The 21,708-nt window shown below is 42.3% G+C and overlaps 6 protein-coding genes across 8 annotated transcripts in view; all 6 read right to left on the bottom strand.

Moving 5' to 3' along the window:
• LOC6031549 (leucine zipper putative tumor suppressor 2 homolog) overlaps positions 1-11,639 on the bottom strand; it is a 66,236-nt gene extending 54,597 nt beyond the window's left edge. Inside the window, exon 1 of one of the 3 annotated variants that reach the window (XM_038249236.1) lies at positions 11,054-11,639. The gene's annotated coding sequence lies outside the window, so the exon portion shown is untranslated. The remainder of the gene's footprint in view (positions 1-11,053) is intronic. The other 2 variants (XM_038249232.1, XM_038249237.1) reach the window with 2 other exon arrangements.
• A 2,285-nt stretch (positions 11,640-13,924) lies between these two features.
• On the bottom strand, positions 13,925-14,835 carry LOC119765427 (cathepsin B-like). The gene has a single exon (XM_038249240.1). It carries the CDS (start codon positions 14,829-14,831, stop codon positions 14,061-14,063), a length of 771 nt encoding a protein of 256 aa, XP_038105168.1. The 5' UTR covers positions 14,832-14,835; the 3' UTR covers positions 13,925-14,060.
• A 2,609-nt stretch (positions 14,836-17,444) lies between these two features.
• LOC6031543 lies at positions 17,445-18,421 on the bottom strand. The gene is made up of 2 exons (XM_038249241.1): positions 17,638-18,421; positions 17,445-17,582 (listed from the first exon to the last, which is right to left on the bottom strand). The coding sequence occupies exons 1-2, from the start codon at positions 18,264-18,266 to the stop codon at positions 17,492-17,494; spliced, it is 720 nt and encodes a 239-aa protein (XP_038105169.1). The 5' UTR covers positions 18,267-18,421; the 3' UTR covers positions 17,445-17,491.
• Positions 18,422-18,512: 91 nt separating this feature from the next.
• On the bottom strand, positions 18,513-19,419 carry LOC6031542. Its single transcript, XM_038249242.1, has 3 exons — positions 19,035-19,419; positions 18,697-18,974; positions 18,513-18,641 (listed from the first exon to the last, which is right to left on the bottom strand). The coding sequence occupies exons 1-3, from the start codon at positions 19,380-19,382 to the stop codon at positions 18,551-18,553; spliced, it is 717 nt and encodes a 238-aa protein (XP_038105170.1). The 5' UTR covers positions 19,383-19,419; the 3' UTR covers positions 18,513-18,550.
• A 103-nt stretch (positions 19,420-19,522) lies between these two features.
• Positions 19,523-20,496, bottom strand: LOC6031541. The gene is made up of 3 exons (XM_001842274.2): positions 20,057-20,496; positions 19,724-20,001; positions 19,523-19,664 (listed from the first exon to the last, which is right to left on the bottom strand). The coding sequence occupies exons 1-3, from the start codon at positions 20,399-20,401 to the stop codon at positions 19,574-19,576; spliced, it is 714 nt and encodes a 237-aa protein (XP_001842326.2). The 5' UTR covers positions 20,402-20,496; the 3' UTR covers positions 19,523-19,573.
• A 134-nt stretch (positions 20,497-20,630) lies between these two features.
• On the bottom strand, positions 20,631-21,579 carry LOC6031540. The gene is made up of 2 exons (XM_001842273.2): positions 21,064-21,579; positions 20,631-21,002 (listed from the first exon to the last, which is right to left on the bottom strand). Exons 1-2 carry the CDS (start codon positions 21,409-21,411, stop codon positions 20,634-20,636), a joined length of 717 nt encoding a protein of 238 aa, XP_001842325.2. The 5' UTR covers positions 21,412-21,579; the 3' UTR covers positions 20,631-20,633.
• Between the last annotated feature and the right edge of the window lie 129 nt (positions 21,580-21,708).

Here is a 21,708-nt window from a genome sequence, read left to right as displayed (position 1 = left end):
TTCCGATCATCGATGATATAGAAAGGACTTAATCCAGCAATACGACTTGCTTGTCTTAAAAAAAAATTCGGATCGTTTCTATCGAAAACTATATAAATAGAACAAAAAAATCATCGGCCGACGAACGTACGAACTAAAAAAAAAAAATAAAAAAGAAGAAGAAGACCATGCACACAAACAGCGACACAAAAGAGACGAAAATAACACGAAAAAAAAAAACAGGACTGTGCGTCCTCATAGGCACTGCACTAATCTCTTTACCTAAGAATCACAAATAATACACAAACACAGAAATCACGATTTCAAGGAGAAATTCCAATTCACACACATGCAAGCGACTGAAAATAACACAGCAAAATCCGAATCATATGCTAAACATCAGAGAACAATAAAAATAACACTATAAATAAGTGCACAAATTACAAAATTACAAATTACTATAAAACAAAAATTATAAGTTTAAAAAAAATATAAGCGCATATTACATTTTGTTTGATTAGAATCGATTCATTCTTAAACAGCCGGCTGTGGAAAGACCGAATCGTAGGTCAAAATATTGTCACTTATTTTTATTCCTAATCCTTCCTAACTGAATAATAAGCTGAAGAAAGAAAAAAACACACCCACACAAAGTGGGGAAGATAAACGGCAAAAATGGTAGTCTAAAAGCATCAAACGAACTACGAGCAAAACAATTACAATTGGAATTTAATTTGAAGTGAATATTTTCATCAGTTGTCTTCTGGTTTACGTCTATACAATATTGCATGCAAGTTTGTTTAATTAGGTCTACCCGGCATCGGCAAAAAAAAACTATAGTTCTTCTGCCGACAAACACATTCATCGACTTTTATTTCGAAAGAGCGCGCAATGTTGTTTACTCTCTCTCTCCTTTTCCCCCCTGACGCAAACCCGCACTATCCACCAACACTAGCATGCACCCTCATATCCACACATAACAGCCCACAACCCAATATAAAAGGTGCAAAAAGAACGCTCTCACCCGCTTCCTCGTCAGGAAAGAATTAAGCCGCATCGCCCTCAACTCCGCTGCCAAGCGAGCCGGTCAACCAATTCGGAAGAGCCGGCTCGAGCCAGAGTGTATGTGCCACTAAACGTCGGAATCGTCCTCTCATTCCTTGATCGCCCAGCCCGGCTCCTCAGTCTTAAGCAGCAACCACACCAATACAAACACTCGCGAGTCGCGACTCTTTCGACGACTTCAAAAAAAAAAACCAACATGGCTGGCTTGGGGGGAACAATTTTGGTCATCAAAATTATCCCAAAAATCAACACTAATCACATTAAACCGATTCGATCCGCACCGACTCTAGAACGAAATAATCACGATTTCACCGAAAAAACGCGTTTCCAGTAGGACACCAACAAGACTTTGATTAGATTCAGATTTGTTTTCCTCATTTTCACTTTCAGCACGAACATTTCTTGCAAATTCGATCTTTTGTTTAAATTTGAACCTCCCTAGAACTCGAGTTTTGCTTGACCACACGCACACACAAGCACTGAAGGCGTATGCAACTGTCAAAACGTCAAATAATATCGGCACCTCCGGAGCAAGAGCAAAACTTTGATGAAACAATTAAAACGAAAAAACCACAATTTATCGGAAAATCATGGTCCGCCATCTTGGATTATACCTGAATATCAGTAATTTTGGATCCCTCACTTTTCCAGAAAAAAACCTCAAATTCAGGTATTTATACCTAGAAATAAGGAATAATCATGGTCCGCAATCTTGGATTATACCTAAATATTAGTAATTTTGGATCCCTCAATTTTTCTGAAAATACCTCAAATTTAGGTATTTATACCTAGAAATAAGGAATAATCATGGTCCGCCATCTTTGATTATACCTAAGTATTAGTAATTTTGGATCCCTCACTTTTCCAGAAAATACCTCAAATTTAGGTATTTATACCTAGAAATAAGGAATAATCATGGTCCGCCATCTTGGATTATACCTAAATATTAGTAATTTTGGATCCCTCACTTTTTCTGAAAATACCTCAAATTTAGGTATTTATACCTAAAAATTAGGAATAATAATGGTCCGCCATCTTGGATTATACCTAAATATTAGTAATTTTGGATCCCTCACTTTTCCAGAAAATACCTCAAATTTAGGTATTTATACCTAGAAATAAGGAATAATCATGGTCCGCCATCTTTGATTATACCTAAGTATTAGTAATTTTGGATCCCTCACTTTTCCAGAAAATACCTCAAATTTAGGTATTTATACCTAGAAATAAGGAATAATCATGGTCCGCCATATTGGATTATACCTAAATATTAGTAATTTTGGATCCCTCAATTTTTCTGAAAATAGCTCAAATTTAGGTATTTATACCTAAAAATTAGGAATGATAATGGTCCGCCATCTTGGATTATACCTAAATATTAGTAATGTTGGTTCCCTCACTTTTCCAGAAAATACCTAAAATTAAGGTATTTTGGTTCTACAATTATACCTAAAATATAGGAATTCTCGTACTAAAACGCTATTAGTAATTTTATTACTAATAGCCGATTAGTAATAAAATACCTTATTGCAGTCAGGTTCGATTATACCTAAAAATTAGGAATTTATACCTAATTTCCGTTTTGCGTGTAGGTCATAGTCTCGTCGAATTGTCAGGTTACGAAAGTCCCGAACCATTCAGCTGTCAATGGCTCCAAACTCATCATACAGCTGCATGAACTTTCCGAACTTTTGACAAACAATGGGCGCCTCTGAACTCTCTTTCCACGCTAATCCTTTGTCATTGTTGTCTAATAGCGGAAAAATACGAGGAGGTCAGAAAAGTCGTGATTATCCAAAAAGTTCAATAAATCTAATCAATAAATTGAGGCGTTCCAAAACCATTAGACACAAATCCCGCTGCCTTTCGCTTCCCCTTCATCTTCTTCGTCGATGCTTATCTTTTCTTGTCTTCTTAATGATGATTTTCGTTTTCGTTTGACGGGTGGTCCGAAAGTTGGCGCGGAATATCGACGACGACGACGACATCGACGAAAGTGAGTTCCCTGGGACTGGGAGGACAGGCCGGTTGACGTCGTCGATGGCGCATATTAATTTTAATGTTGTTTCGCGCAGATACAGTCAGAAGGGAACAGGAGAGAGGGTGAGCCAACTTGAAAAGCGAAATCAAGCAAAAGGAGAAAGGAATTGGAGGTGGATGGAGAAGAAAGAGCAGGAAAGACAGGCCAAGACCAGTCGAAAAAAAAGCAACGGGATAGCCGTTGGAGGAGGTAGGCAGAAACGTCAGAAATCGAAATCGAAGAAATTCCGCACCCCTCCCTTGCGGGGCCAGCAATAACAACAAAAGCCGGCCTTATCACATGGCTCTGCACGGTCTGGGAAACCGGATGTCAAATTCAGGTCTATCCGTAAGCTGCCCGAGCTTATCATTTCTCGTGTGACCACTTCCCAGCAAACATAAACAACGGCGTCGTTTGCACAGCAAAGTAAACACCGGCAACACTGCTGTCAGCGTGACGTGCAGGTAAATCACAAACGACTTGATCATCCCGGGAATGCATCGTCTGCTGGGATCGCAACGTGTGAATATTGGCGCAACAAGATCCATCCCGCGCCCATGCTTTGATGATCACCCTTCAAAAAGCTTTGTCCGAGAACAACCGCACATCTGGAGGTGAAAGCGGCTGCCGTCCGCTTCATGGGAAAATTAATCAAGAACCTGACCGTTCAATTCCACGGTGGTTAGCTATTTGTTTAGCTTCGCATCTCAGCTGATCTGTGCACCCCGACGGAGAGGCGGAGGAAAAAGCGCTGACTGATGATGAGACGGTGGAACACGATACTTCAAAGCTGGTAAACTGGTCAACCGCGGGCGGTCCCCTGGGACAGACCCGCTGCGGTCTTGTCACGTGCAACTTTGTTGCTTGTTCGGTGCGCGACGCTGGATGCTGCTGGCAACATGGCCAATCAGCGCGATGACAGCTGTCAAACAACAAGGGTGGTGGTTGCCAGACTAGCGGAGTTTTTGCCACGCTAGCTCAATATCGCCAAGTTCAACGAACGGAGCCAGCACACAAAGAGCTCAGGTTGATTGTTTACTTTTTGTTCCTGTTTTGAGTCGTGCCGATTTCGCGTAAACTTTGCTAGCGGTCCCACGTTCGTCCCGAGGGAAGGGGGTTAGCCAAGTGTTGTTCCTCCGCCAACGAAAATCTCATTATGGTGTACTGTTAACTTGGACACGGCGCAGATCGGCGCTTCTCAGTCAGATCAGGTGGTTCGCTTCGTGACTTCGAAAGTCACTATCGGGGATCGCTGCTGCGGCGCTCCGTGGTCCCTGGAGGCGTTCCGGAACCATTGCTGAGATCCCGTGGAAGAATGTCGAAGACGTTTAAACGCGCGCTCGCGCAAACATTAGACGTTGGGGGCGTTGTCGTCGAAGTAGGCGCCGCCGACATTGAAAAAAGTTGTCTAATGACGGAAACATGGCCAACTGGAGGGGAGCTTTCCCAGGCAGAAGTCGGGGAACAGGCTGCTCGGTGCAATATTAAAACTATTATTGTTATTAGCCTGGGACATTCGGGCGCGCGTTGTTCGTTGCCTTCGCTTGGGCCCGTTTCTCTGGGTCGCGCTGCGATGATTATATTGCCCTGTGAAACCAAACCTGCGAGCAGGCAGGTCCAAGTCGGGCCACTCTAGAGTGGTGCGATAAATATCTAGGAAAGTAAGGTGAGACGAAAGGTCGAAAAGTCAATGTCTATTGCGTTTTTTTTTAATATATTGAGTGCAATAAAGGTATTTGAGAGAGGCCTGCTTGGATGACAATCGACTATGTCGAAGGTTTCATCAAGCGGTAAAGCGTGAGAAATTTGTTCAGAAAAACATATTTGAACAAATTATTGACGGATTTCAGGATTTCTCAACAAACTTTTTTGCAGGAAATGAAAACACTGCTTAGGCTCCTTCAGAAAAAGGTTGAACAGTGACGTCACTTGATAACGATTTCATAAAAACGTCAGCAGGATAAGTCAAACATCTGTCCACTTACCGCGCTGTGTGACGGCTACTAGAGTCGATGTCAGCTCCTCAGCGTTTGCCAACTGGTGAACCCAACACCGCTCTTGGTATCCATGTCAGCTTGGCGGAGATCTTTGGGATATAAACGCACACACGCACAAAATGGGCCACAGATAATTCTACAGGGCTACGGCGAAACTCGATATTTTATCCGCCCAGATCTTCAAACAAACTGATACGACTCACTTACTTCACGTCAGGGGTAAGCTATCTGGGGGAAGAAGACAATTTGCTCATTTCAGGAATTTAGAATTTCGAAGGTTTGCTTGAAGTCAAGCATTCAAAAAATGTCACAAGTGACAGCTCTACACTCTGACGAGAAGTTTCTCATTTTGAGCTAGAATGTCTTCGACCATACTTTTCACAGTGGGCATGTAGGGCAACTTCTCTGTAACTATAAATTGGAATTACTTCTCAATTCTAGATGCTCAAGAAACCGCCAGTGATGCCAGCCGGCAACGTGCCTTATTGATTTATTCAACAACCCAGCAATTTAATCAATTATTTTGCTCAAAGTACTCCACCTCAGTGACGACGGTTATTGTTTCGAAACGGAACGGTCCCGCACTAGACACCGGTCGATTAGAGGAGCTGCTCCAACCCCTTGGCTGGACGACTTGGCGCGGAGGGTGTTCTAGGCAAGGTTTTCCACTGCGGATAAATTGATTCCACTCTGTTTTACCCCCCTCTTAAACTGTGCACAGTTGACTTATGCGCAAAGGGGTGCTCACTCGGGCGTGCAGCAGCTCAACGTTTTTGCGCTTCTCTCGCCACAAGACTTCCAGAGATCCAGCGGAATATAATTACAGCTTTTTTTTGCGCTAAAGTTTCGTCGTTGGACCCGTGCTCCGGGCAAGTCTGCGTTGTGCACTGGGAAATCATAGTAATAACCGCATGTGAAAAATAAAAATTATAGAGATTTTAGGACGTGAAACACAAGACAGAGAGAACATCAGGGAAAGAACGCGATGCTCAAGGTGGAATTTGTTCCCATTCACTAAACGAAGAGAATCATCAAGTCAAAAGAGAGAGAGAGGGGAGTGCGAAGAACCGCTGAAGAGGCAACAACAGCTGAACAAGCCCGCGCAAATTTGAAGCACTGAACAACAGCATCAACAACGGCGAGACTACGGCGGCGGCCTAACGAGATTCAAACAGGTGATGTACTCGAGATGATGGAGCAGAGAAGCAGAAGAGGACTGTGCGAAGCGGAGTATGCATTTAATGTATGTACACTTATTATGGGATCGTTCAGCGTGTGAGACAAATCACTTGATCGTGGACAAAACGATGTTTCGGAGAACGTTAGCTATGGGGGGGCAAGGTAGGCCAAATGTCAACTTTTATAGCATCTGCCATAATGGCGTCAAGATCGTGGTGTAAACATTTCCCCTCCTAAAAACAACAACTTCTGACGTTTATTTTATACGCAACGTGTTGAAAAACATGTTTTTGGTTCGATCGTAGTAATCGGCGCGCGCGGACGTGAAATTTTTTAGCTACGTCATGTTTTTTCTATCAATTTTTCTAAGTTTTTTTTTACTTTTTTGATAATTTCAACTTTGTTCTGTGTAATCAGTGAATTTAAGGGAATGAAAATCTTCCCCTGATCCGGTGGCCATCCATACCGATAATGGCACTAAAGAATTTAGGGTCGTTTCGGTGAAATCTAAAAAAAAGTGTTTTCCACGGCTTGTCGGCAGCGAAAAGGAAGAGTCCGGCCGAATAACCAAAAAGGAAATATACAAAGTGTCCATCGGAGAAGACATATTGTGGGACTAGCTTGATGCAGCCCGAATCCAGTGAATAATTGCATCATAAGTGTTGATCATGGCCACAATTCCTAGCAGCAGAAGAAATTTCGAGTGATGACGTTTAATGGTGGTGGTGGTGCACGCAGCCGATCATGCACAACCAAAAGAGCTGCAGAAGCTGGAATTGGAAACTTTGAACAGTTGAAGATTCAGGACATAAGTGATGAGATGGTCAAATGGATAGAAGCCCAAGATTTCTGATTTGGTGAGATCTTTCCATTTTGAATTTCAGAAGATTCATTCATTTACACTGACATACAAACATTCCATTTAAGACAACATTTTTATTATTTCAAATGAATTGTTGAATATTTTTTATATTGATCTCTTTGTGATTGGATAATCCAATTTGCTCTCCATCTGCATTGACTATTTCTTAATCCTGATTTTCTGTTCTTGTTTTACTCCCTAACATCTATCTCTTTTATGTCCTTGTGAGGGGATCATCGATCCATCCGCATTGACACACTATCTTTTTCATTTTTCGTCTTGTCTTTCTTCTTATTTTTCATTGTTTATTTTTCACACTTACTACCAGTCTTTGTGAGGGGATACTGAGCTCGATTTGCTCTCCATCCGCAATGACCTTTTCTCATCTTTGATTTTCCTTTTTATCAGTAGTTAGAACCAAAGCCGGGGATTGGGTAGGGAGCATCAGGGCAGTGGACGGTATGCTGTAATGGCGGAGACTGGATGTGGATAGTGGAAGACCAGAACTACGTCACAAGGGGGAAATAGTATATTAATTATACAATTCTAAAGGATTGTCTAATTACTACATCTATTGACCTCTGTCAGTTTCCAGCTGTCTGCCGCGCCCTTTTAGGCCCCCAACAGGGTGCGAGCCCTGTTTTTCAGCTTTGTCAGACTTTTTTCGGAGTTATTGGAGGTTACTGTCGGAAGGAGATTCTCATCCCCTGAGGACACCGTGAATGATTTTGCTTGTTCGCGTCCAACCACCCCCTTTTGGCCCTTCATACGGCAGTAATTTGAAGATGCTCCCTTTAAGTCTGAGCCACTGTAATTCTAGGCAACCGCTACATAGGTCATCCTTGTGGCCCTGTTGGTTATCACATCAAATCAAATCAAATCAACGTGTTGAAAAACATGTTTTCCAGCTGGTAACAAAAAAACGAAAACCTTTGCTGATGGAAGTCGTTATGGCAGATGCTAAAAATAGGACAACAATATATTGCTAAAGCCCTTAAACTAAAGTTTAAGGGCTTTTTGTTACCAGCTGGAAATCATGTTTTTTAACACGTTGCGTAACAACCCGGGGCCAAAAATCATACTCGGAACGAACACAATCGGCAAGTATGAAACCGTGCGTGGAGCGTGCTTAACATTTTTTTCTCTGCCGAAAGTGAATTACTAACACACACACATGCCATAAACCAGGGGTGACCAAAGTATGGCCCGCGGGCCAAACGTGGCCCGCGAGGTGATATTTTGTGGCCCGCGAACCCTTTTTGAATGATCAAGTAAAATGGCCCGTTGACCATCTGTAAAATGATTTTAAACTTTTTCAAAATTAAACCTTATTTTAAACTTTAAGTCCTGATCTGTTTTGGTTTTTTGTTAGTATTGAACTAATGATCTATTCTTTTTAATCCTTATTTTACGATACAAGTATGTTGTTCAAAAATCTTTCTAAATGAATCTTTTTTCACACGTTTCAATGTGAGTGAAACTCGTGGTGAAACTAGTAAATATTGTCAAAATATTCATCATTTTTTTTTGGAAATGTTAATGAAAAGTTCAAATTTGACTTAGGTATAAAACTGGGAGGGCCCCTGGCGCGGTGGTTAGTGGCTTCAGCTGCCGATCCCTAAGTTGCTAAGGGGCGCGGGTTCGATTCCCGCCTTATCCTCCTGGTATTCTATCGGATGGGGAAGTAAAACGTCGGTCCATTTGCGTATAAGAGGTTTTGGGTGACTCACCACACATAACCTTTTTGATTGTTTTGCTTTTTTTTTATAAAACTTTAATAATAGCAAAAATATAAGCATTACATATTAATTTAAAAGTCATTATGACCATTTCAATAAACTGAGCTTCAAACTTACTTTGCACTTAGAAACATTCCACCTCGGGATTCGAACTCATGACAGTTGGATATCGAAACTGATTGACTACCATCTGATTCAGACAGAAACAAAATTTAAATCGGAGGAATAAGGCGGTTGCAAGCTTTTGTTATTTAAGTGCAATCAGCTGAAATCCATTTAAAATGCATTCCTCTGCGTTTAGAATCATTTTGGGCATGCTCGGGTTTATTCAAAAATAATTAGAATTTTAGTGAACTTTCGATTAACAACAAAAAGGTTTTTTTTTCGAAAAAAATTAGGTTTTTGTTGAATCTTACATATTTTGAAAATTATGATTGCGAATCTAAGTGTGCTTTTCTAACATTTTCCAACATTTTTTTCATTGAAATGTTGACTATTCTGGCTTGTATTTTCAATTTTCATAATTCTTTTAATTTTTTTGCCTTCCCTCGACCATGATTTAGATTTATTTTTTAGTATTTTACATTTATGTAACGTAATTTCTTTATTTAAATAACCAATTTTATATATAAGGCCCGCAAGCTCATTTAAGCTTCAAAATTGGCCCGGCATCCAAAAACTTTGAGCACCCCTGCCATAAACGGAAATAGCCGGTAGTCAGGAACGAAAATTTTCGATTGTGTTTTCCTTTCTCCGGCTGCTTCCTTGTTTTGTTTTTGCTCGGTGAGAATGTGTCCTATTTTCGACCTAGAGTCAATTTGTCTATTTGAATCACATATCTATTTTTAGCCTGAAGCATTGGTGGGATGAAACATACGAACGGTTTACCTAGAGAAGTAATTTTCAAGATTGAATTTTTCAGATTAAAAAAAAAGTTGTTTTACTGTAGTTACCTAAATGGTGCAAAAGGGGATTTTTAATATCTTCAAAGTGTATTGCAAATTCAAACCAGAAAATGGACTGACTTGTTGTTATTATTTGGACAATGTTTTACTTGGAGTTTTAAAAACTACTTCCTTGAGACCAACAATGTTTGTGCAATAAAAAGGCCGTTGCAAATACTTATGCAACAATTTGTCCCCCTCCCTTCAAAAACGGAGCGAATTGGGACAGCTGTTTAACCATGTTGGAGCATTATATTTTGACCAACAAAACGTGTTCATCAATTTCTGAATTTAAAATCATTAAGTACTGAATTTAAAACCACTAAGTACTGAATTTAAAACCTTTTAAGTACTATAAAACTGCTGTCCTTATTCAGGCTGTAGTCCAGATTCGCCCCAGATGACAGTGGCGAAGAAAAAATCATTAAAACTTCAAAATTTCAATGTAATTTTAAGTGCAAACAGCTCAAAGCAGTTAAAAGAGCATTCGCCTGCATTTATAATCATTTTTAACATTTTTGAGTTATTTCAAAAATATTTTGAGTTTTTAAAAAAATTTCGTTGTTAAGTACGCAAAAAGTGTTTTTTCGCAAATAAAAATAAACGCGTTTCAAATTGTTTGCGTGCTCTAATTTTTGTTTATTCAAGGTGAAACTTTAAAACGTCTGTCGATTGAAACATATTCGGGGAGCCTAAATCTATCATACCTAGACGAAACTAAAGTGTTTACTGACATCAACTTCAAAAATATCAAGTTGTGTTTTTAGGTTTCTGTATGCAAATTTTAATTATCTGAATTTTAATTTGTGTAATTTTAATCGGTATGTGCTGTGCTGAATGTTGTGCATTGATGTATTCAGCACCTTCTTAGTGTTGGAGCCATTCATCCTTTTTCCCCCTATATGTGCAAGTGCTCGCTCGTACCCCACCCAGCCCAGTGTGGGCAAAAAGGCGAAAAAAAGCAAAACGGACATTTCCAAAGTGCAACGGACCGAGACCAACGGCTTTTACATTGCCGTGGCAAACGAAGACACTTGGTGTGGAACAGTAGGTCTCGGACGAGGAACCTCCCTCTCGTTCACAGTAGATTTACCGAACCCTTTTTCGCAACAAAAAAAGGTTTACTGTTTTCGGTGTGCATTGTTGAGTTTTAAAAATGTTTTTGTTTGAATTGATTAAATTTAAACTACCGGATTACTATTATCACTGGAAAGCTGATTCATGATTTGATAACGATCAGTGTCAACCGATCGAGGTTCAAAACTTACCTAGCAGTTAGTTTGGGGTTCTCGAAGTAATCCTGATCCGAGATATCCAGATGATTGTGGTCCACAGATTTAACGCCGACAACTTCTGCAATCTTCAACGAATCACGATCCACTGAACAGAACCCGGATCTTGAGGGTACTGAACACTGCCAATACGGCACACTCCACGATGATCGTCAACGGTTTCTTCCTCTTTTCTTCCACAACCCAACAACAGGTCTCTGGACCAACTCAGGTGTGACACCCCACGTAGAGCTCCAAGAATTGGCAAATTGCTTCTCCACCTTCCTCTCGAAACTCCCCAACACCTAGACAACGGGCACCACACTGCAAAATTTCAAACTTCCCTTGCAAATGAAAAAAAAAAAAACAACAACAACAACAAAAATCGAAAGTCCAACCAACTAACCACCCTCGAAAGAACGAAAACCCGCGAAACGCGCGCTTGTGACCAATCCTGGCAAGAACTGCGGCAAGACTGCGGCTGTTTTGGACGGAACGTGAGTTGGGCAACGGCCACGGCGGATGGGCACCAAGGCGCGCAGTGGGTGCGCGATCGAGCGTGCGCGCGTTTCTTGGTCGACGATCAGTTGACGAAAAAACAGGTTCTTTTTCGGGCTCAGGGAAAGAGCGGAGAGCGTGAGTGCCAAAGAGTAAACGAGTGAAGGTGAGCGCGAGAGGGAACTCTCTGAGATGGGAGAGAGAGTCTGGACCAAGGACCGTCAAAAAGGGTGAAAATGAACCATAAACTTGGGGATTTGCGATATTTAACTCTACTAAAATACAAAAAAAAAACTTTCTTAATCCACCATTAAGTGGTTGGTGCCTTCCTTACTTTTACAAGTTAGTTCAACTCCAAAGTTGTCCTAATCCAGATTTGCATTGTTTACGGTCTTACGGCTTTTTGAGCCGACTCAGTCCAATCCAGATTTCTAGCACCGAAAAGGATCTGATGAAAACAAGTTTATCTAATCTAATCTTATCAGACCCCAGCGCAGCCAATCTTTCGAAGGGATCCTGGAGAGTGCCTTAGGTTAAATGACGCCTAGCACTCTTTTTGTCATTTATTAACATTTGTAGTGCGCCATTGCATCGGAATGCATTGAAACATCACAAGCGTTAAAGCGGCCAGGCCTACTGCGTAAAGCCGTATCGCAGAGATGACTCGTAATTGGCTGATTGGTTGCGACAGGACCTGGCGCTTTGACTTTGAATTATTAATGGGATTTTACACGCAAAATCGGTATGTTTTGGTTTTTGCCAGTTTTTAGCCCCTTATGATTTTTGCATTTTTCAAAAACCTTATGAGCTCATGGTTCATGTTCCAGGGAACAACTTTGTCCGAGAGTGCGAAAAGATTTGCCAAATACTAAGAATGTTACAGAATTTTTAACACCACCGCTGAAAACATCAACTTTTTCTTCAAGCTCTTCCGGCAGCTCCATCAGCTAGCTTGGTTGCATTAGAGATCCTAAATAGGGAGACTGGACGAAGTGAATTTGACGTACCCAAACAAACGCGAGTTTGACGTATCCAAACGAGCATTTGCCTTTACGCCCAGCAAAACTTATCAGTGTTGCCAAGCTCAAAACATACGTTGCCAGATCGATTTAGCAAGCTTAGACCAGTCTCCCTATTTAGGGTCTCTAGGTTGCATGAGCGTCGCGATGCCTGCCTGCCTCAATCTTTTCTGAAGGAGCAGCAAGTGCTGCCAGAAGAGAGTGATGAAAAAGTTGATGTTTTCAGCGGAGGTGTTATAAATTCTGTAACTTTTAAAAAGTAGATGAATCTTTTCGCACTATTCGGTAAAGTTGTTCCCTGGAACACAGACTATGAGCTCTTGAGGTTTTTGAAAAATGCAAAAATCGTTAAGGGGCTCAAAACTGGCAAAAACTAAAACCCACCGATTTTACGGGTTAAATCCCATTTCAAATTCAATGTCAAAGCGTGTCCTGTCAAAACCAATCAAACTCATATTTGGGATTCGGGCTCAGTACACCGTGGGGATCATGCCCTGAAATGTCCTTAAAATTGACCCGTTTCAATACTTTTGAGTCATATTTCGTTTCGTTCAAAATCGGTCGCTCTTTCAGAAAAGTTAGAAATATCCAGCACTTTTTTATTTAAATCTGGATAAAATCCGTTTTTTTCGCGAAAAAGTAACACGAAGCCTTATATGTGGGACCTAGCGTTTTTCTCAGCTCAGTTTTTCTGTTTTTGTATATGGCATTTTATTACTATCAGGGAAGCTAATGTTAAAATGCTAACAATATGGACCTCAGAAAAATGTGCACAATTTTAATGTCATGGGTTGAACTTTTTTAAATTAATAAAATTATTCACAATACAAAAGAACTTCATTAATGCAAAGCAAACCTTAATCATAATTTTTCTTTTTTTAATGTGTAATCTTCGAGATAGTTTAACTTTTATTATGATTATTTTATGAAGGTTTCGATTCATTTTTTCATTATTTTTAGAAGTGCGTTTCCTTCAAGAAGTGTTTCTACAATTCATTTTTTTTTTAAATAATTGTTGCATCCTAAAATAAAATTTAGTGAAGTTTTAGACACAATCTCCAACGAAAAAACGAAAAAAAAGACACGTTTTGGCTGATAGGTTGACAATTAGGGCTTCATCAATAAAGTACGTCACGCTAAAATCAGCCAAAATTTACCCCCCCCCCCCTTTGTCACGCTTTCCCTATACTTATAACTCGCAATGTCACACTTTCTCAGATCCCCCCCCCTCACCCCCTAGAGCGTGACATACTTTATGGATGACGCCTAGATATAAGGGGAACAATAAGATACTTTACGAAAAACAACCCTTATGCTATTTGTTTGATAGGATATAATTTTAATTTGTTTATTTAATCATGTGCCTAATTTGTTTTATTTAGGTAACCAATCAAATAACAACCCAACTACAAAAGTCAACTTATTTTCACGAATAATATTAAAGGATTTTATGGTGGTATGATTTCCAAAATTAAGAGTAGGTGGCCTTAGACAATTAGTTTTCCAGCACGAACATTGCTTTCAATTTGCAGAAAGTTCTGTCCTCGCAAAATCATGCCAACTCCGTTGTCACCCCATCCCAGGCCAAAGCTGCCGACAATCAGCCAGTATGGTGTATTGTTCTGAGTACCCCAGCCAATAATCTTGACCGAACGAAAGTCAATATAGTCCCCCACAATGCTGTCCACTACTGCACCAGGTGGAAGGGATAGAAAGTTCGTATAGACGTCCAACTGAGTTTCAACAGGGCCGTTTGCAAGAATTTCGGATTGAATACTTATCATATCCGACGGTACCTCTGTCATTGACAAACCCTTTTTCCGGTCATTTGTTATCGTTAGCAAGGAGCCCAGTTTACACAACAGCGGACAGATGGACCCTAGACAGAGCGGATTCAGAAGCGATAACGGCATACAGCTCTCCGACGCTAGTCCGGTCGTAACCCAGTAGTTCCAAACCTTTACCGGATCTCCTCCGAGGCACTGTTGTAGCGGGAAAAACGAACAATCCGTGCAGCAGGCCAGCGCATCGTACCCACTGTAAATCCGGGTGTTGGTTCCGTTGGACTGGATACAGACGCGATCGGTTATCACGGCGGCCGGGATCAACGCATGGCTGGCCTTGCAGCAGCCCTGGTTCTGGATTCGACCGATCGAAGAGCAGTTAGGCCACCGCGTGCGAGCATCGAACGAGGCTGGGATTAGTTGGGCACTGGCGGATGCGGCGACCCAGGAGAGTAAGATAATTATGGGATTCATTAATATGTACTTCTACAAGACTGAGAGAGCTGCTTCAACGAGGGTGGTTTTATACCTAATAATATTAGGTCTATAATCAACATCAACAACGTATTAATGTTAGTAAGGAATGTCACGTATGAATTTACGAATGATATTTGAGCCAAAACTGTTACGGCATTCTGTACCGGTGTGGCTCTTCAATCGAACGTATTCATTAGGTAGAAAGCCTGACTGACTGCCCATTGTCAAACCGCATCTTTCGCAGGGGCTGTAACAGCTCTTTGTTTTTCATCAGGAAACCACCAGCTGCTGTGGCGACACGAGGACGAGGAGTTCTTCATTTTTGAGTTAAATCTTATTTTTGTTACTGGGCCCAGAAAGCAGAAAGCAGCTTTCATTGAGTCAGTCTTTCTGGTAAAATTAGAGAATTCTGACCAAGATAACGCCAAATCAGCAAAACATTCCATCGGAACAGCTGAATGTTCTTCTGGAATATGACAATAATTGTGCTAACAGCTCTTTGGAACAAGCGGCTGATCCAGTGTAAAAATCCGTTAGACCAGCGCAGCAGGATTTGAACCTGGATGAATTCTGAAATCTGAAAGCATTTCCTGATCCAACTAAATAGGCTAGATCCAGCACAACTAAAATTACATTCTTGATGTCTTAAAACTGTTAGCATACAATGTGTTTTTTTGTCCATTCCAACTTTTCGTAGAAACCCAACTTAAAGCCACCTTCACACTTGTTTGGCTTACATAATCAGCGAGCTGGAACCGAGAAACGGGAGATCGCTTAGTGCAGATCTTGGCCTCCACTTAACCCTCACTAAACCCTAAACCTCCAGCGCGCCAACTGGTCAAAGAAGACCCTTCGCGCGTCCCGTTTGGTTCCCTTTCAAGAGAGTAGGAGTAGGTCTCATTCGAGGTTATGTTTTTTGTTGTTGCTGTTGTTAAGTCGTTGCATTGTTCCAGAAACACTGTGCCATACGATCCCCACTTGCTGAACTTTCTGGTCGATGACTTCTTTGTCGTGCTCACTTTGGCACACACTCAGGTTAGGGGCACTTGTATCAATTTCAGAACCGTTCTTCCGGGAAGTTGTGCTCTCTGCATGAGGTGGGTGCACTTGGAGGTCGAGCATGGAATTCTTGTACACCAAAATCGGGGATAATGAAATGGGCTGCAGCAAGTTTAGAAGGTCCAAATCGACCCAAACTTGGACTCTTTCAAATGGGCTTAATTATACGAACATAAAATTCAGCAACTAGCAACCTCTCAATACTGGTTCCGATTCATTAATCATGCTTGAAGCTCGTGGCGCGTGGTGGTTCGAGCGGTCATGACAGAGAACCGTGTTGTTCGACGGGCGGTGGAATGACCCAAAAGTGTTGGCTAGATTTTTGGACAATTCGCTCGTACGAGCGTCGCTGTCCACTTCTCGAAGGCTAGAGGAGGAAAGGAACGAAAAATAAAAACTAGTTGATCACGATTTTGTTGTGCATGATGTTTTGTGAATGATGGACTCTTCAAAGGAGAAGAGAAAATATCAACACTCGAAAACTTGCATTATTAGGCAACCATTTTTCAAAATTGTTGATGTGTTTGTTTGGATTTGCCGACACTTGAGAAACTACTCAGCTTGGCTAGCTGTCCGCATTAAAGTGGACCGTTAAAGAGGAATTGGTTCTTGATATAAAGTTATCTTCAATTTAAACGTTCATTAGAACTGCCCACTAACTCGCTAACAAGTTGCACATTTCTTTCAACAGCTATTCTGCCCATGTTCGCATAAATGTCCCATATGCAAAATCAGCAAGCTGAGAAAAACGCATTTGAAGTTTGTTACACACATAAGGCTAAGTGTTAAGTTTTCGCGAAAAACCTGGATGTCCTCCAGATATCTTGGACAAAGTAGTGGATGATATAGGCTTTTCTGAAAGAGCATACGATTTTGAAAAAAACTGCATCAATAACTCAAAAACGATGAAAATGCATATGGGACATTTATGCGATCAGGGGCAGTATTGACCTGTTGAACCATAAAAAAGGTTTTCCTGTTACAGTTTTAATGTCTCGGTTGCCTTGTCTTGCTCATTTCGAATATGGGAAAAATGATTGAATATCAGAAATCATTCTCTTGAGAAAAGATTAAAAAATCGGTTAATTTATCTTTTGAAAACAAAAGGTTAAGGAAATGTCGAGTTCAGAGCAAGACCCTATATCATCAGCGATAACGATCTAATGCTAAGAAACATTCTTTCAGAATATGCCAGGGATTCCCTACTTGAAAGAGTGCCGAAGTTGGTGAAAGAGAAACAGAGGAAAAAAGACGGTTAATCCAATAACGCAAACCGATTTTGGCAAAACAGTAATTTTGCACTCAACTGGGAGATTGTTTCAAGAGGGAGAGAAAAATCTAGAGAAGCGTAGGACTAGCTAGTTGAGAGAGTGAGTTACTAATGTAATCTCTGGATCTCTAACTCTCTCGATGGAGAAAATACATCACGAATGGAACAGCTGATTCGATTTATGAAAGCTAATGTGAGTCACTGCTTTGAATGAAACTTTTGCATGCAATGTTGTAAGCAATATTTAATTAAAACAAACTCAGTTTCAAGGTGTGGTTTTTATTATTTTTTTATCAATCAAAAATGTTTGCCAATTTTTCAACCACTCTCAATCAATCTTCAAGCTCATAAGCTTTAAACTGTGTGACTTGATTCCAGGAAAGGAGTACTTTGGTCCCATTTTCGCAAATTGTTCGAATCTGTAATTATTATCAATCAAATAGGATTTTATAGCAAACATTATAGCACACTCACGAAACTTCCAGGTCCGTCTTGAAACCAGCTTTCGCAGCCGCTCGCTGCGATCCCGGAGCGGTAAAGTTTGTCGTTGTCAGTTTGATCCCGAATGCCTTGCACAGTTGAACTCGTGCCTTCAGGATCTCCGTAGCGATGCCTCGTCCTCGGTAGCGCCGATTGACGGAAAGTCCAAACGCTGCCAGATACTTGTCCACACCGTAGTGTCCAAACAGGTCGAAGTTGTCCGTCAAGTATTCGTTGGCAGCAAGGATGTCACCCTCTTTTTGGCTTTGCATTTTCAGCTGCCAGTCGTACTTTTCTGGGGTCTTCACTCCTAAAAGATTCGCTCCCACGATTTCGTCAGATCCCTCTTTATAGCACACGAGAGTCATGTTCTGGGCAAAACACCAGTGCCAGAACAGCTTCAAATCTCTCATTCCTTCGACACTGCTTGACACTTTACGGTTCTCACACAGCGGTTCATCGTCTACAAAGTTCTCCGTGAAGTGCTGTATCATGTCATCGTAGCGATCCTCGGTGAGATCTTCCACTCGATAGGTCACCAGCTGGTCACTGTCAGCGTCCTTCGCACGGAACGTGTAGTACACCGTAGGAAGTGCAGGTTGCTCCGGACGTGACCAACCCATTTTTTAGCCTCGTGAACGTGTAAAACGTACGACTTACTCGAAGTAAATGTGGCAGTCAACTAAAATGTGTGTTATCTCAGCAACAGAAGTGTCACGATAATTTCACAAGGTGTCATTCATTAGGTACGTCTCGCTTAAATTGGACATAATTTACTCCAACCCCTCACATTTGGCTACGTGTGTGTTCCACTTTCTAGGTTTGACGTATTTCATGGATGGTGCCTTGTCAAAAACAAAACATTTGCATGGAAGACTTGAAAGAAATTTATTGCACGAAAGATCTTTTACTCGATTTTCAAGCTCATCAACTTCAAACTCTTCGTTTGGATCCCCGGAAAAACATATTTCGGTCCCATCTTGGCGAAATCGTCATACCTGGAACATCAAAACGTTAACATAACGTTTATGACAAACTATAAAGCGTGCTTACATAATTTCAAAGTCCGTTTTGAACCCGGCTTTTGCAGCCGCTAGTTGCGACCCAACGGCCGTGAAGTTCGTCGCCGTCAGCTCAATCTCGAATGCCTTGCACATCGGAATCCTTGCCTTCAGCAATTCGGTAGCGATTCCTCGACCCCGATACCGACGATTCACAGCCAATCCGTACGCTGTCAGGTATCTGTCGACACCAAACCGCTCAAACACGTTGAACTGCTGACCCACGTAGATGTGCGCCTCGAAGGTGTTCCACAGATCTTCACTCTCGAGCTGCCGTTTGGGGATCAGATGTTTATACCGTGACCGCTGTGCAACAAGTGCGCTACTTACCTTCCACTGCTTATGCTTCCCAGGGGTGGCGACGTGCAGCAAGTTTACACCGACGATCTCGTCGGAACCTTCCTTGTAGCACACGACGGTCATCCGTTGCTGAAGGCACCAGCTCCAGAAGGCCACAATCTCAGCCATTGCAACCGCACTGCTGGAAATTTTGCGGCTTGCCGCGAGTGGCTCATCGTCTACAAAATTTTCCTTGTAGTGTTGAATGACATCGGCGTGACGATCTTCGGTGAAGTCCTGCACCCGGTACGTGACCAGCTGATCGCTGTCTACGTCCTTTGCGCGGAATGTGTGGTAAATGGTAGGAATTGGAGGTTGGTCGGGACGACTCCAAACCATTTTTGTTTTTCAGATGCTTCTTACTTTGCAAAAGACATATGGCATACTAAACGATGCGAAGCTTAATAACAGTAGATGCTTCGTGTTATCGCTCTTAGATAAGGATGGTGTACTGCAAGGATTTCTCATTACGCAGATACTTAACCGCTGATACTATTTATTTCATTATTCAAATTAAACTAATGGTATAGCTAATCAATCTTCAAGCTCATAAGTTTCAGACTCTTCGAATTAATTCCTGGAAATGCGTACTTTGGACCCATCTTGGCAAAATCGTCGTATCTAGAAAATACAGAACCATACACCAAACAATGTTATAGCACTTATTAAAGCACACTCACGCCACTTCAAAGTCCGTGATGAACCCGGCCTTCGCGGCCGCCTGCTGCGATCCCGGAGCTGTAAAGTTGGTCGCAGTAAGCTTGAGACCGAACGCTTTGCACATCGGAACCCTTGCCTTCAGCATCTCCGTAGCGATTCCGCGTCCACGGTACCGCCGATTGATGGCCAATCCGTACGCCGTAAGATACTTGTCAACGCCAAACTTCTCAAACAGGTTACAGTTGTCAGTCATGTACTCGTTTGTCGCCACAATGTCTGATATTTGTTTGCTGTGTAGCTGTTCAATGAATTTCATTGTATTAGAGGTTGGTTCATGATAACAGTGCACTTACTGGCCACTCTTCCTTCTCCGGCGTCTTGACATGAAGCAGGTTGGCTCCAACAATCTCGTCTGACCCTTCCTTGTAGCACACGATGGTCGTCTGCTGCGAGAAGCACCAGTACCAGAACATAACAATTTCTTCCAGCGCGTCTTCATGGCTGGAAACCTTCCGATTCTCGCAGAACGGTTCATCGTCCACAAAGTTCTCCTTGTAATGCTGTATCATGTCATCGTAGCGATCCTCGGTGAGATCTTCCACTCGATAGGTTGCCAGCTGGTCACTGTCAGCGTCCTTCGCACGGAACGTGTAGTACACCGTCGGTATTGCTGGCTTATTCGGACGATTCCAACCCATTTTGAAGCACGACTAGCTTGTTACAAATCACTCTCGGGACTAATCACGGCTGCGTTTGATAACAACTTTTTTACAGTCATCGAGATTACAAACTAGAAGTGCTAACTAAACACAAGCGCAAACACACGAACGCATGGAAATGTATTTTTAAAAACGTACGCACATGCGCAACGCGTTCTGTTGGGACCGATTGGGACACAATCTTCTCGATACAAATAAAACCACCGCGTTTTCAGTCAACCTTCAAACTCATGTATTTGCATGGCTTCTGTTCGATTCCGGGAAACACGAACCGCTCGTCCACCGCCCGTAGCTCCCCGTAAGTGATGCTGAAGTCTTCCTGAAAACCAGCGCGTGCTGCGGCTTTCTGCGAACCAGCCCCGGTAAAACAGGTCGACGTTAGTCGGAGTCCCACCGCTCGGCATAGAGGCGCCCTGGCCTTCAGTATTTCCGTAGCGATTCCACGTCCCCGGAAGGTCGGATCCACCGAAAGGCCCATCGCGTTCAGGTAGCGATCGACGCCGTACCGCTGGAACACATTAGCCTGCTGCGATACGTATCCGATGGTGTCGAAGATCGTCTGAAAGATGGCGCTCGCGAACTGGAATCGAAACAGTACGTAAGTACGGAAAGCCGATATAGTTGCAGTATCCGGTCGTTACCTTTTCATCAACCTGATCCTCTTTCGAGGCCACTCCCAGCACGTTCAGCCCCACGATCTCCGGCGAACCCTCGCGGAAGCAAACCACCGACAGCTTCAGCTTGAGCATCTCGCGCCACAGCTGAACGACGCCCGTCATCGCTACGGAATCGCTGGCCAGCCCCAGTACCTGATTCATCTGCTCGTCGCGCGGAAAGAAACGACTCATAAATGCTACGCCATCCTCGAACCGATCTTCGGGCAAGTCCTGTACCACGTACGTGACTTCGGCGTCGCTATCCGGGGCCTTCGCCTGGAAGCGGTGCCAAACTGAGGGGAACGGGATTGATTCGGGACGGGTACAGCTCATTTTGGGGGACGCGAGTAGATTTGTGGGTGGTTGGATTTGAACTGAAGAGGGCCGGACATTGTCCCATCAACCAGAACCTGCGGTTATCAATCAATTGGGAGATCATTGTTTGTGTTTGTGCGGGTTGAAACACTGCCGGACCAAATCTGGACGGTTTTTTACTTCATTCATACGCTGATAACAAGACTGATTGTGGTGATAAGCATGGTGCGGTGGAAGTGGTCAAAGTCACGGTCTTTGCTTTGTTCTGTTATTTTGGACAATTTTCGAATTACGATGATTGTGAGGAAACTCCCA

This window comes from Culex quinquefasciatus, chromosome 1, assembly GCF_015732765.1.
Source record: "Culex quinquefasciatus strain JHB chromosome 1, VPISU_Cqui_1.0_pri_paternal, whole genome shotgun sequence".
Classification (NCBI taxonomy): Eukaryota; Metazoa; Arthropoda; class Insecta; order Diptera; family Culicidae; genus Culex; species Culex quinquefasciatus.
This window is presented reverse-complemented; position numbering and strand designations above follow the sequence as displayed.